General features: G+C 20.9%; 2 protein-coding genes across 2 annotated transcripts; one reads left to right on the top strand and one right to left on the bottom strand.

Annotated features, from left to right (window-relative positions):
• Window positions 1-2,686: 2,686 nt before the first annotated feature.
• PGO_000860 (variable surface protein) lies at window positions 2,687-4,111 on the bottom strand (the record flags this gene model as incomplete). Its single annotated transcript, XM_028690848.1, has 3 exons — window positions 2,687-2,854; window positions 2,988-3,884; window positions 4,076-4,111. 3 exons carry the CDS (start codon window positions 4,109-4,111, stop codon window positions 2,687-2,689), a joined length of 1,101 nt encoding a protein of 366 aa, XP_028546649.1.
• A 5,729-nt stretch (window positions 4,112-9,840) lies between these two features.
• PGO_000855 (variable surface protein) lies at window positions 9,841-10,930 on the top strand (the record flags this gene model as incomplete). Its single annotated transcript, XM_028690847.1, has 3 exons — window positions 9,841-9,888; window positions 10,015-10,440; window positions 10,826-10,930. 3 exons carry the CDS (start codon window positions 9,841-9,843, stop codon window positions 10,928-10,930), a joined length of 579 nt encoding a protein of 192 aa, XP_028546648.1.
• Between the last annotated feature and the right edge of the window lie 2,855 nt (window positions 10,931-13,785).

Below are 13,785 nucleotides of genomic sequence, written 5' to 3'. Positions count from 1 at the left end.
TTATTTAAACGGCTTGGGCATAAATGATTCCTTTAGAAATTTTTCTTTATTAACAGGAGATTTATATTTGCAAAGGTAAAATAACTGATTGTATCATTTTTCTATTTACATATAAAATTTTGAAATTTTAATTTTAACACATATCACTAGTTGCTTATTTATTAAAATATTTTTTATAGTTCATACATGTACACATGTTTTTTATTTTTTCCATAAAGATAAAATTAGACGCATAAATCTAGCAGTTATTTTAAAATAAAATTTCCTATATAGTAATACATAATGTATTGCGTCATAGATTGAATTTTATACATGAAAAATCTAAGTACATGATGACTTATAATAAAATACAAAATAATTCCTACAAATAGTTATACACAAACGAGTAAAATATATTTTATTCTAATATGTGTTTTGATAAACAAATAGTTATTATATAGAACTGCAAATTAAGAGAAAACGTGAATGACAAATTTAAAATAACTTAAGATAAACTTTATTGCATTATTTAAAGTGTACTATATACATTAAATTTAATATAGCTATAATTGAATTTATCAAAATTATATATTATAAAATAAATTTTATTTGAATAAGACTTGTAATTTCATTCAATAAATTTATAGTTGTTTACATAATTTTACGCTCACGGGTTTTTCACATAAACATTAATAAATAATTGTAGCGTGAAATTACACTAAAACCATATGATACACAAACGATAAGGCAATAAATTGTTAATCAGCTATTTTACAAATGTCATATACTTTTTCAATTCCTTGTTCCATATATTAAGATAATACATAGCGATTTTCACAAATTATATACCATATCAACATTTTTAAAAATGTGTGATATCTTATGGTAATTGTTCAATATTTTTCTTTCTATGATACGCTTTCGAAGACAAACTGTTTATAATTATAAAAGGTATATGTGTCATGATTTTCTAAAAAAAAAAAAATACTCAAAAATTTGATGGAAAAAATAAAACAAAGTCAATTATATTAAAGTAAAGGAAATAGCAAAATAAATTCGCAATGAAACAAATTTTGTGTATAAACAAGGCATCTTAATGAACAAATTGAAATAATAAGAATAAATAATAAATTTAATTCATGAATCCCCATTTTCTTAAATATACTTCATGATTTTTTTAAACACACTTCGCATTTATTATATTATTAAATATACTAAATGTTTTATTTTCAAAATTGATAACCATAGAGTGTTCATCAAGAGAAAATTATACATGTATCTTGTTAACGCCAAGTTCTGTACATAAATACTACATAATGCATGAAGATCAAGCAATCGGATATAATGAGAATCCTTATGTGATACACTTTTCTAGCATTGAAACAGATTCTTTGAAAAATTCCATTCCTCACATTGTTTATAAATTGGTAATATATGGGGAATACTCATAATTACCATGTTGCGGAAAAAAAAGTACACATTTTAAACAACGAACAAGAAAAATTCGGAAAAATATATCTTCAATAAAAACAAAATTAAATTAAATGTACAGAGAAAGTGAGCAAAAATAAATGAAGAACTAACAGGTAAACCTTTAATGGTTATGGACAATTCCCGCTAATCATTTGATGAAGTTTTACAGAGATAATTATATTTAACGCAGGAAAGTATGCCATATTTATCTGAAATCTAAATATGTATAACTTACATAATATAGAATAAATAATAAATAATGCATCGCTAAATATAATATGTGAAAGTAATAATTATATTATGTTCATTATATATTATTTCTTAATGTTATAATGGCATACAACATTACCTAACAAAATAATATTTGACATAAAAATTTCGCGTTCATATGTACAATAAATTTGTAATATCGTGGATGAAACAAAAATCATTTGTAAAATTGCTAAGCCAAATTTTTACTGCTAATTGTAACTAAAACAATTTTAAAATTATGTTTTTACATTACACAAAAAAAAAATTCAAAAAATTTTAATTACATTAATAAAGTACAAAATGTTCCTTTTACAAAAACATATCTTAAAAATAAAACATATTTATCAAAATTAGGTAGTATCATTGAAAAAGCAAAGCAAAACAAAACAATCATATTATATGATTTTCAAATTAAATAATATTTTATACTATATTTCTCTATATAAGTTTCTTTTTGTAGTATATTTAGACAATTTTAAACATGTTTGTATGTACTTAATTATACTTCATTTCTTAATTTATGAAAACTACAGCAATATTACTATACATAATTATAACATATTACACATTTCTACTGAAGTAATGTTGTTCAAAAATAACTGTATTATAATTCTAGCACTTTTACTTATCTAATACGCTTCTATTTTACTAAATATATTGTAGCACACTTTGATCCTTAATATTTAATATTATATATATAAGGCAGAATATACATTTTTAAGTTCCATAAATTCTAATACAGATACATTGTGTTTAATCCTTCACATCCTTAACAATTTTACTCTTTATAAAAAAAAAGTCTGCTTTTTCAATATAGCATAATACAAAATTTATTTTATCCTTTATATTTTTTTATTTCTTTCCTGAGATTTATTATGATTAAACATTGTTACTCCGTATATTGTAGAACATGTTTTATATATTTTCACCTTAAATAGTTTTATCTTATATATATATGTACATATTTAGAAATAATTATCTTTTACAACTTGGTGTGTGAAATACAATATCTACTTATTTCTGAGTTTAAATACGTAACTTTTGAATTATACGCTGGCAAATCATCGTCTTCAAGCTCATTATAATAATTATTTTTTAATTTCTCTTTTTTTCGTTTATTTTTTTGTGAACTTGATCCTAATCGAGTAGACTAATACAAAAGTGAAAGTGTAAAACGTGTGAATTTATATTTACCTTATAATTATAAATTTAAAAAAAAATAAAATAAATGTTATTATTTTTAACATTATATTCTTATATTTTAAAATTGAATGTCCAATTACTCTGTAATAATAAAAAAGGAAGAGGAATGTTCCAAGTACTGAAACAGCTATAAAAATATTACCAAAAGAATTGAAGTCTAATTTATTATACACTGTTTCGGTATTCCTATGGGTGTCATAAATAACCACAGGTTCTTGGATATCCCTGAACTCTGATGAATAGGCTGATACTTTATTTTTATTATGATTGGTACTCTCACTTGATGGGAAACTTAAAGATAATTTATACCCTACAGCTGCTTCCTCTTCAGGTACTTCTTCATCCTGTTCACTTAACTCCTCAAGTTTTTTGTTTAATTTTTCCATTAAATCATTCGGTTTATATTTATCATCACATTTCATATAGGATGTACAAAGATTTCCAAGATCTTCATCTTCACAACAATTATGTATTTTCTGTTCATATATTTCTTTAATGTAGGTAACATATCGTATGTGTTTTTCACACGTTTCTTTATCAAGATCCAGGGAATTAATATTTCCATAATTTTCAAAATAATCGTGTAAATCTTTTTCTTCTTTCCACAGTTTCGGATATCCATATGTATATCCGTTGCAATCTGGTTCCTCTAAATTACTTAAACTAACTATTGATACAAAATTAAATAGTTTTCCAGCAACAAAGTTATTGTTCACTTTATCATTTATATTATAATATTTTTTGCTAATCTTATTATGGAACCAGTGTTGAAAGTAGTGACAACCATGTTTTTTTTTTTCCCTATTAATTTCACTTTTTAATATTGATAAATTTTTTGCTATCTTGGTACAAAGTGTTTTATCCTCTTCATTACTTCTTTCTAAATCATTACAATATTTTTGATTATAATTACTTATGTCCACATTATCCAACTCTTTATATTTTTTATATGACGGCAAATTAGGTAAAATGTTTTCCTATTAATTAAAATGAACAAATAGTTGTCTTTATGTAAATATACTTTTCCATTATATATAATTTCCTTCACATTTGCTAAAAAATAGTAGATCATTGAAATAATAAGCAGAATTTGTAAAATCAAAATATAAATATACCCAATCATTCTCCATTAAAAATTGAATTCTATGATTTGGAATATATTAATTACATATTTACTCTCATAATTACAAAAGTATATATACATATAAAAAATTAAATCTCTTGATTTGTTGAAATTGTTTACATTTCTCCTGGTAGCTTCAAAAATTAGATGAAACATATGAAGATTATAGGGCACAATAAAACAAAATTGACAAATATAAAACAAAATAAAACAAAATTAATAAAAATAATAAATGTAAAATTATTTTAATATACCAATATATTCAACATTACTCACATAAAACATGTATAATAAAGCGAATTATAATATCTGCTCCAACATATCTAACATTTTATGTGATGTTCACAAGTTTTGTTAATTGTTGTAAGGTACCATAATCCTTTTTTTCTGAAAACAGGAAAACGTATATTATACTTTTTTATAACAACAACAGTATTCATTTAGAAAAAAAGAAAAAAATATTCCAACAATATAACCATATACGAATACGATGCTTATTATTAAAACACAAATAAGGCAAAATGTGTGGAACCGATTGGGGATAAATATAAAGATCATAACAGTAGGCTCAAATAGGAAAATACAATAGTTATAACGGAAAAATAAAAAATATATAAAGAAAAAAAACTTTTTCCAAATATAATATTAAACTATTAAAACTTGAATACTATAAAAAAAAAAAAAAACAAAGAGAAAATTTTTTTGAAATATATAGAATTTTTTCAAGATAATACAAGAAAACATAATGTCTTCACGATTTTTAAAGCATTTTACGTTACTTGTTTAGTGTTATTCATAGTGTGTTATACTATAAGTCTAATTTTTTTTTTTTTTTTCCTTTCATTTATTCTCCCTTTTTTTTTTTTTTTTTTTTTTTCTATATACCTGTTCGTAAAGCATTTATCAATTCTTTGTGCTTAATAGAACTTTTTTTTTTTTTTTTGTAAAAGCATAATGTCAAAATATACATATAATCGATAACGTCGCATTATGACAAATAATTGCTATAAAGTATATTCTTGATGCATCAAAATATAATTACATTATTGATGTTAAATCAATAAATATCTATCTTCATGAGGGTTACTTTTAATGTATTATCTAAAATTTAAGGTGCATATTATTGTTATAGCTAGTGACGAATACAAATTGTTAGTAAACTCATATTTTAAGAGCGTTCATCTTGTTTTAATGTATATTAATATAAAATGTTTCATTAGTTGTAATATTAGGTATAATATATTTATAGAAATAATTTAAGAAATATGTTAATCCTCTCGCTGTATAAAACAAGAAAAGTTCTAAGGAAACTTCATTAAAAATTATAAGAAAGCATTTTGTAACATATATAATTCCAATAAATATTTATTTTAATATAATAAATTATTATAAATTTATTAATTTCATGATTAATGGTGCAATATATTTAATATATAAGATCATTATGGTTGTACATTGAACATTACACATAAGAAATGATGAACAAATGACTGAGGAAATGAAATTTTAACAAAAGAAAATACTATTCATTATAAGACTATTATGTGAAATTATAATGAAGAAATGCGGAAAAATATGTAAAATTTCTTATTTTCTCCATATGCAGTGGGTTAATGTCTACAAAAAATTAAAATATTTTTATGAATAAATTAAAAATTTTTAAGATATACAAAGTTTTATATACATTATTGTGTAATTCTATATTTATCATATTTTAAACAAATATTCTTCACCACTACTGTCTTATTTTTATATAACACAATTAATCCTATTTCTTCGCTTCATCAGTATATATTTAATATTAGTATTAAAAAAATGTCTATATATTATAAAACTGATAGCGTTATATAAAGAAAACCATTAATAAGTTAGCATTTTATAAAGGTGTAATACAAAATAAAATTATGTATCTAGTTTTCAAATGGAACAATTGAAAGTAATGATATATTTTATATAACAATAATTTTTTATCTAACTAAGAAACATTTAATTTCGATGTGCTATTTTAACCTTAACCATATTTCATTTCTCATTCTAATATGAAAATTTCACATGCATACATTATTATAGTATAATGGCTATTATTCATAATATTATAATTTTAAAGTATATTATTATAGAATAATTATCCAAACAAACTTCTATATATAATATTACTAATCTCCACAACATGCTGTCCTATATTAATCCAGGCTTTGCATGTAAATGGTCACCACCACTAAATAATCTTAATAAATGATTTATTACAAAATGCATTTATATTAAGTTAAACAGGAAATGCATTAATAAAACTATGTAATAGATGTGGAAAATACATGTATACATATTAATAATTTCGTATATAATACTAGGATTATATGCATGACTGTATAGATTATATGTATTCATTATGTTTTCCTGCGAGAGTAAATGTTGTATGTTTACACTTTTTATAATATTTTAACATTTAAATAAAATATTATAATTATGTAACACGTTTTTATAAGAATGATTTTAACCATTTTTATTAACAAAATGGAATTTATACATATATAATATGTTTTGCAGAAGTAGCATATATCAAAAAACCTTCATGCTAGTAGTAAAACAGATATGAGGAACTTTTTGTGCTATTTTAGAGTAAAGTATGTATTCATATAACTATAAAAATTTAAGTCTTTTCTATACATCTAAAAGTTGTATTATGTAATAAATAAAGCATGAAATATATTAAATGCGAGAAAAGGTATACTTAAGTATACACATAATAGAAAACATAGTAAAAACCAATATTTTACAAAATAGACAAATAAATTATGTTATGAACAAACAATGCAAATTGTGTATAATAAGCAAACAATTAATAAAACCTTGAGAAAATTCTACAAAGAAGTTTTTTATTTTGCTCGTTATTTATTCTTTTTTCTTGTCGTTAATAAATAGTAAAACGAATTTTATGCATTTGATATTCAGTAATGCTTTGTAATAATTCAATTATTTATTAAATTTATACTGTGGATAAAAAATTCTATATAAAGTAATTCATCTATCATATTTAATTTTTACAAAAGCATATTTTTATTAAAAATTAATAATAATTATAAATTTATTCGTTTATTCTATATTATATAACATTTAAAAGGGTATAGCTGCTAATACATAACTAGTGCAGCAGTACAGTATAGGCATATAAAGTGTGTCTCATAATTCATTATTACGTTATATGAGTTACAATTCACTGATAATCCTGATATTGTATGGAAGAACATTTATATGTACGGAAATAGTTACAATTGAAAAAATATTAATGCAAAATTTTAGTTGTATCTATTCATTTTATGAAATAACAATTAATAAAAGTTATAATAAACAAACGTCTTTTTCAATTGTTTGAACATTTTTCGAAAATCTACTCCTTTTTCTTTTTCTTTTTTTTTTTTTTTACAGTTCAAATAAAAAACCTATTATCGTTATGTTATTCTTTATTCCTTATATAATACGTCTAATTTAAATCAACAACGTGCAAAAATTGTTACGTATAACTGTAGCAATTATCTATACAATATTTTAAAGAAACACATAATTTATGTAGAATCAAAAAATATTTTCATACTATTACAAAAATGTATGTGAACTTACTGAGATGGGTCCACATTAAATGTCTCAATTTATAAAATAAAACAAGTAGGAAACAATTCATTTTTTGTAAAAATCTTGCTATTAAATTAGTTTATAGAAAATTATTACATATATATAAAAATTCTTACAAATACAAGTTTTAAATAATAATATTTTAACTAATAAATAGCATCGTTTCTTGAAAAATAATTGTAATTAAAATTATGTTTAGGGTTTGATTATATTTCTATTATAATATGAACAAAGAAAGAGATTTGTAAAAGAGGATCATCCTTGTTTAAATAAATTGTACCAAAGTCTGATACATAATGTATATAAACCATTTAATAAGCTTTTTTACAATAAAATTTAATATATACATTAACTTAATACTATAAATATATTACTAGAATTAATGTGTATATATATTAAGCACATACTCATTCCATAAAAATAACTTATTCTCCAAAAATTCAAATAATATATCCTCTACACGTATTAGAATGCCTGATAAAAACATCATTGTGCCTTTTAAATTATCTATACATAATTCTTATTATTACAATGTGTTAATGTTCTGCTTCCCAATTATTATAATCGTTTAATGTTATAAAAAATAATAATCATAAAACATAGTACAGCTGTTTATATTTTTCATCATGGTATATTCAAAAATGAATTTTATAATTATACTTATGCATATATGTTTTCTTTAATTTACTTCATTTAGATGGAAATATTCTTATAAATTACTAGTTACGTTTTTAATTTGTTTACGCTTCTCAAGCACTTTCATGAAATAACCTAATAAAAAATGTTTTTATTTTTAATACATATTTCCTATGATAATAATATTTTATCATTAAAATCCTATGTTTTTTAGTGCATATTTATATTTTTCATATAATTCAATTAAAAAGAATAATAAAACATTTAAAAATCGTTACCATATTTTTACCAATTTAATGATTATTCAGATATATTTAGCAAAAAAGAATCTAATACTTTTGTTGTAACATGAATGATATATTTGTGGTTCTCATTATTTTTCTAAACATGCATATTTTTCTATTTTGAATCATTTATTTAGTTGAAATAGCAATTATTTATTTTTATCATATAAATGTAAGAAAACAATATGAATACAGTTACATTACTCTTAAATATGTGGGAGAATATATAGGGAAAACTACATTATGCACTTCTTAATTGAATAGTGCAGGTATTTTTTACATTTTTTGCATTACATATTTCAGATGAATTGTAGTGGAATAAAAAAAAAAAAATATATATAAAATGTTCATTTTACTTAATATTTTTTAATCCTATAATATATATCAATAAAACGTAATTTACGAATAAATGTTTTCTTCTAAATATATATAAAATACCATAAAAGGTGCGTAAAAAAAAAATATAAATGAAATAACGTATCTTATAATTGATTTTATAACACTTAATATCATACATAAAATTGCTTTATACCTATGCTTTCATAAGTTATTTGATATAATAAAATTATGTGTTAGTTCTTTTGTTAGATACATATACATATAATCATTTATACTAATTCTATTTATTCATTTTTTTATTCTTAGTCAAAGTAATTTTATGTTATTTCCATTTATCTAATTTTATGAGAAAAGGAGAAACAAATTTATTTCACTTGCATTCTCATATTTCTAAATAAATTTGAGATATACATATCATCTATACACATATTTTACATTTTAAGTGCATAATTTTCAATACTCCATTTAGTTTAGTTAATATATAATTATTCCTGTCATAATGTTAATTTTAATAAAATGCATAAGAAAGGTTGTGTATGCAAAATATTTTCCCTATAATAACGATACTTGTGAATATAATGGTTTGGTATAGACTTTATTTTCCTTCATAATATAGGAATGCTTTGATAAATAGTCTAAACATTAATAAAGAAAGTATCTAATTTGCACAAGTCCAAAATTAATAGTTAGAGCAATAATAGTCAATCATACATACAATTATCTCATATTAGAGTAAAACCTTTATTTAATTTCTTTTTAGTCCACAATTTTTATGTAATTAAAGTATTCATAACCGTAATAACTTTACATGTGTTAATGAGTGCATAAAAATATAGCTATCCTTTTGTAAATAAAAATTATATTGAACTGAAGATGGGTATAGTGAAAGGAAATTTTAACTTTTTCATCTTAACTATATATATGACTTCTATTATCTTAATTTGGATATGTCATTGTTACAATGATAATGTATAATAATGATATGAAATAAAATGACCTTCTACTTAATAATTTTTTTATTAATAAATTGATTTAGTAATATAACAATTTTTCTTATATTATAAATGTTAAATCCATTTCTCCTTGTATTTTTAGCACAATTCCAATGATTTGGTGGATACATATAATAATCAAAATAGTGACTTGAGTTCTGAAGTGGATGAGTTATTATGGAAGAAAATATTAGATAGAAACTATGTGGAACAAAGAAATATTTTTAGTCCAAAAGAAATAATAACAGAAATCATAGATGTTGTAGAAGATTTGGAAATCCCAAGTAAAATAAAAAGACTAGATCGCTATTGTGAAAAAAAAATTAACGAAAAACTTAGTAATCTAAATAAAATAATGGAAGATAGTAATCTTGATAAAAATGCTTATTTAAAGACTCAATTCAAAAATATCCTTCCTCTATTAAAGATACCACTGATTATAATTTTTTCAGCCGTTTTTCTTTTATTGAATCAATTTACAAATGGAATCTTAGTATATTCTATTGTAATTATAGGTTCCTTATTTTGTGTATTCATCCTTATATATATTTTCTTGAAAATTCTAAAGTCACGTATGAAACTAGAGGATGACGAAAAACCGGAATTACAAGATTATAAAAATGCCCTTATGGACATATTTAAATTATTTTTAAAATAGTACAGTTATATGTATTTTATCATATGCATAATAATATATTTATGAATATAAAATTTTTGTAAATATATGTATAAAATACTAAAAATTTAGATTTACAACTCTAATAAATGTATAGATGGATATAGTTAGAAAATTTTTTGTCCTAGTATATTTTTATTTATATATGATGCTCTTACAATGAATTAATTTATTAAATATATGTTTACAAGCTCATTTGTTCTAATAGAAAGTACTATTATAGTATATATTCTATAAGAAAATAATTATGAAGTCTATCAGATGTAAAAATGTATCTACTTATTTAAAACTGTGTTCTAATTATTTTTCATATGATACCCATGATTACATCATTTATAAGTAGTAAATTTTTGCTGAAAAATTGTTTATTTGTGTATACAAATGCATATATAGAGTCACCAATTACATTCTATTATCTACGTTTTTGCATGTTTTAATATGAATCCAACGAAGATTAAATATATTCAATATCATTTTATTTAATCATTGACGTGTCCAATTTTTTGCACATTTATATCCATTATATTATTTAAAAAAATATAATAGAATATTTATTATTTTAATATGCTGTAAAATATTGTGCATAATATTATCATAGCTATATACATTATTTTGTCGAGCAATTTCTTTTCAATAATAAAATAAAAAAATATACATAAATAAAAATATTTATCCGAAATATTCTCCATCTGATAAATGTTCTTATGCATATTTACATATTATGACATAAATAAATATAAAATATATACCTACACAATGAAGGAAAAAGCACATATATATATCTTATGAAAAATGCATGATTAATTAATAGCTACAAAATTTTCTATACTTTATTATATGTTACAACAAAAACAAGTGTGTACTTGTGTATTCTAAATTATATCCATACTTATTTGTGCAAAATTAGTGTTATTGACTTTATTTATTGCATAGATTGTATAAATTTAATTTTTAATCATATTGTGTGTCATTTCATATTGCTTATATTATGTCTCTAATTAATGTACTGTCCTAAAGTTCATATATTCTTCATTCAAACATTATTTTAACAAAGTATCATTCTAAGATATGTTATAAAATATAAGAATTAAAATATAAAGAACACTGAAAAAATTTCAATATGATAACATTCTAGATTCTATTTTTAGAACATCATATTTTGTGAACATTAAGCACTCCACCCCCACTCCCAAAAAAGAATAAAATAAACATATCATCTTGTGTTATAATAAACTCAATTGTCTAACATATAACTTGAACGTACTCACAAAAAGTATATTTTTAATAATAAATATCAAGATTTTCATATTCTTTCACTGAGAGAAACATGAAATATATATGTAATTATAGTTTTTACTTTCCCTCATGCTGACATGACTTCTACATATCATATACAGTAAAAATAATATAATACATATATGCATCTTTATGTGTAATTTTATTACCATTCCTCAAATACATTTCCCTGAATATATAGTGATATATGTTTTAGAAAATTACGTTATGACATTTCATTATTTTAATTTGATCATTAAGGTAATCAACAATAATCGTGAATTATTTGTTTAAAATATGTCCATATTGTATTATAATTTTACAACGCTTTATTATAATTTTATAGAATTTATAATAGAATAAATTATTTTACATATAAATAGAATAATATATATATATCAATTTTGTATGTAGATCCAAAATTATAAATAATTATCATGACTATAATGATTATGAGAAAATATAATTATAAATTTGTTTAAATTAATGTACTAAGGTTTAACGCTTATACAAATTTTAGTTGCGAAAAATAAAAAAGATTTATTATAACTAAATAATGAAAAAGTACTGAAACAAATAAAACAATATAATATTTTCCGCTTATTCATAAAGAAGAAAAAATATATTTTAAAAATTATTATATGCAAAGAAAAATGTATTTTGAATAATTTGTTTAGTTTTAACCTGTGAAGTATTTATCTCATATATATGTTACCTACATTTACTTTTAAATGATCAGACAAAGTTAGATAAGAAATTACATTTTTCATAATAATGCATATTAGAGTGAATGTTTAAATACAAATAATATTTTTTATCATATATTTTTATTTATGTAACCAATATATTAACACATGGTGTGTCTGTTATTTTATACTGATTTTTAAAGTTAGGTTATATAAGATAAATAAAATTATGGCAGATGATATTATTAAAAAATAATAAATAGATAATATATATATATATATATATATAACGCTAAATAATAATCTTTTGTAGGTTGATCAACAATGGAAAAAAAAAATTTTAATTATTACTATATTTATTTTTTACTTTACAAAATATTTTTCAGTATATTTATTTTTATGAATTAGTAATATTACGTTTTACTACTACTTTAATTTTTTTTGCTTTTAGTTAAACTTTTTTCTTTTGTTTTGTTATATTTTATTATTCTATATTTTCAAGAGTCAATAAACATAAATAAAAAATTTACAATTAAAAATGAATTAATTTGGTTATTATTTTAAGAAAAAAGACACAATTTATAAGAAATTATACAATCACTACTATTAAAAAACCTTTTTTATACTATGTTAATTAGGTATAATATAAAATATTGTAGGTGTCTTGTAATAGTGATTTTACCTAAGATTTCATATATACATGTTTCATTAATTTTACGTAATACACCTTAAAAACCTAATTATTGATTTGCGTGGTTTTTAATTAATTATATTGTGGGAATATTGAGAATGGATGACACTTAATCATTTCCTTCACATACTTTATATTTATATATTTTATTTTTAATGTTCTCATAATATGTGCAATAAATATACAAATATTTATAAAATATTATTCTTTAAAAAAAAAAATAAACATAAATTTATATTATTCATGATTCTAATAAATGTGAAAAAATATCTGAGTAATGTGATATATCATTATAATAATCGTTATAAATGGAATATTTTAAAATATTATTGGATCTGTATTATACAATAAAATATTAATATACAGTAAATATGTTAATAATATGTTTAATATAATTAATCATTAGAAAAATAAAATGTTTAAATAAATATATTATATATATTATATTGATCTATGTATTTATGAAAAAATTAAATAATTAAAATTTGTAAAATTTCGTAGGTATTTTTTTCGTTAGATATACGTGTAGAGAATAAAACACATATT

Source organism: Plasmodium gonderi (genome assembly GCF_002157705.1).
Source record: "Plasmodium gonderi DNA, contig: Pgo-contig_78, whole genome shotgun sequence".
Lineage (NCBI taxonomy): Eukaryota > Apicomplexa > Aconoidasida > Haemosporida > Plasmodiidae > Plasmodium > Plasmodium gonderi.
Note: the sequence above shows the minus strand (reverse complement) of the source record. Positions and strands in the feature narration are given on the sequence as shown.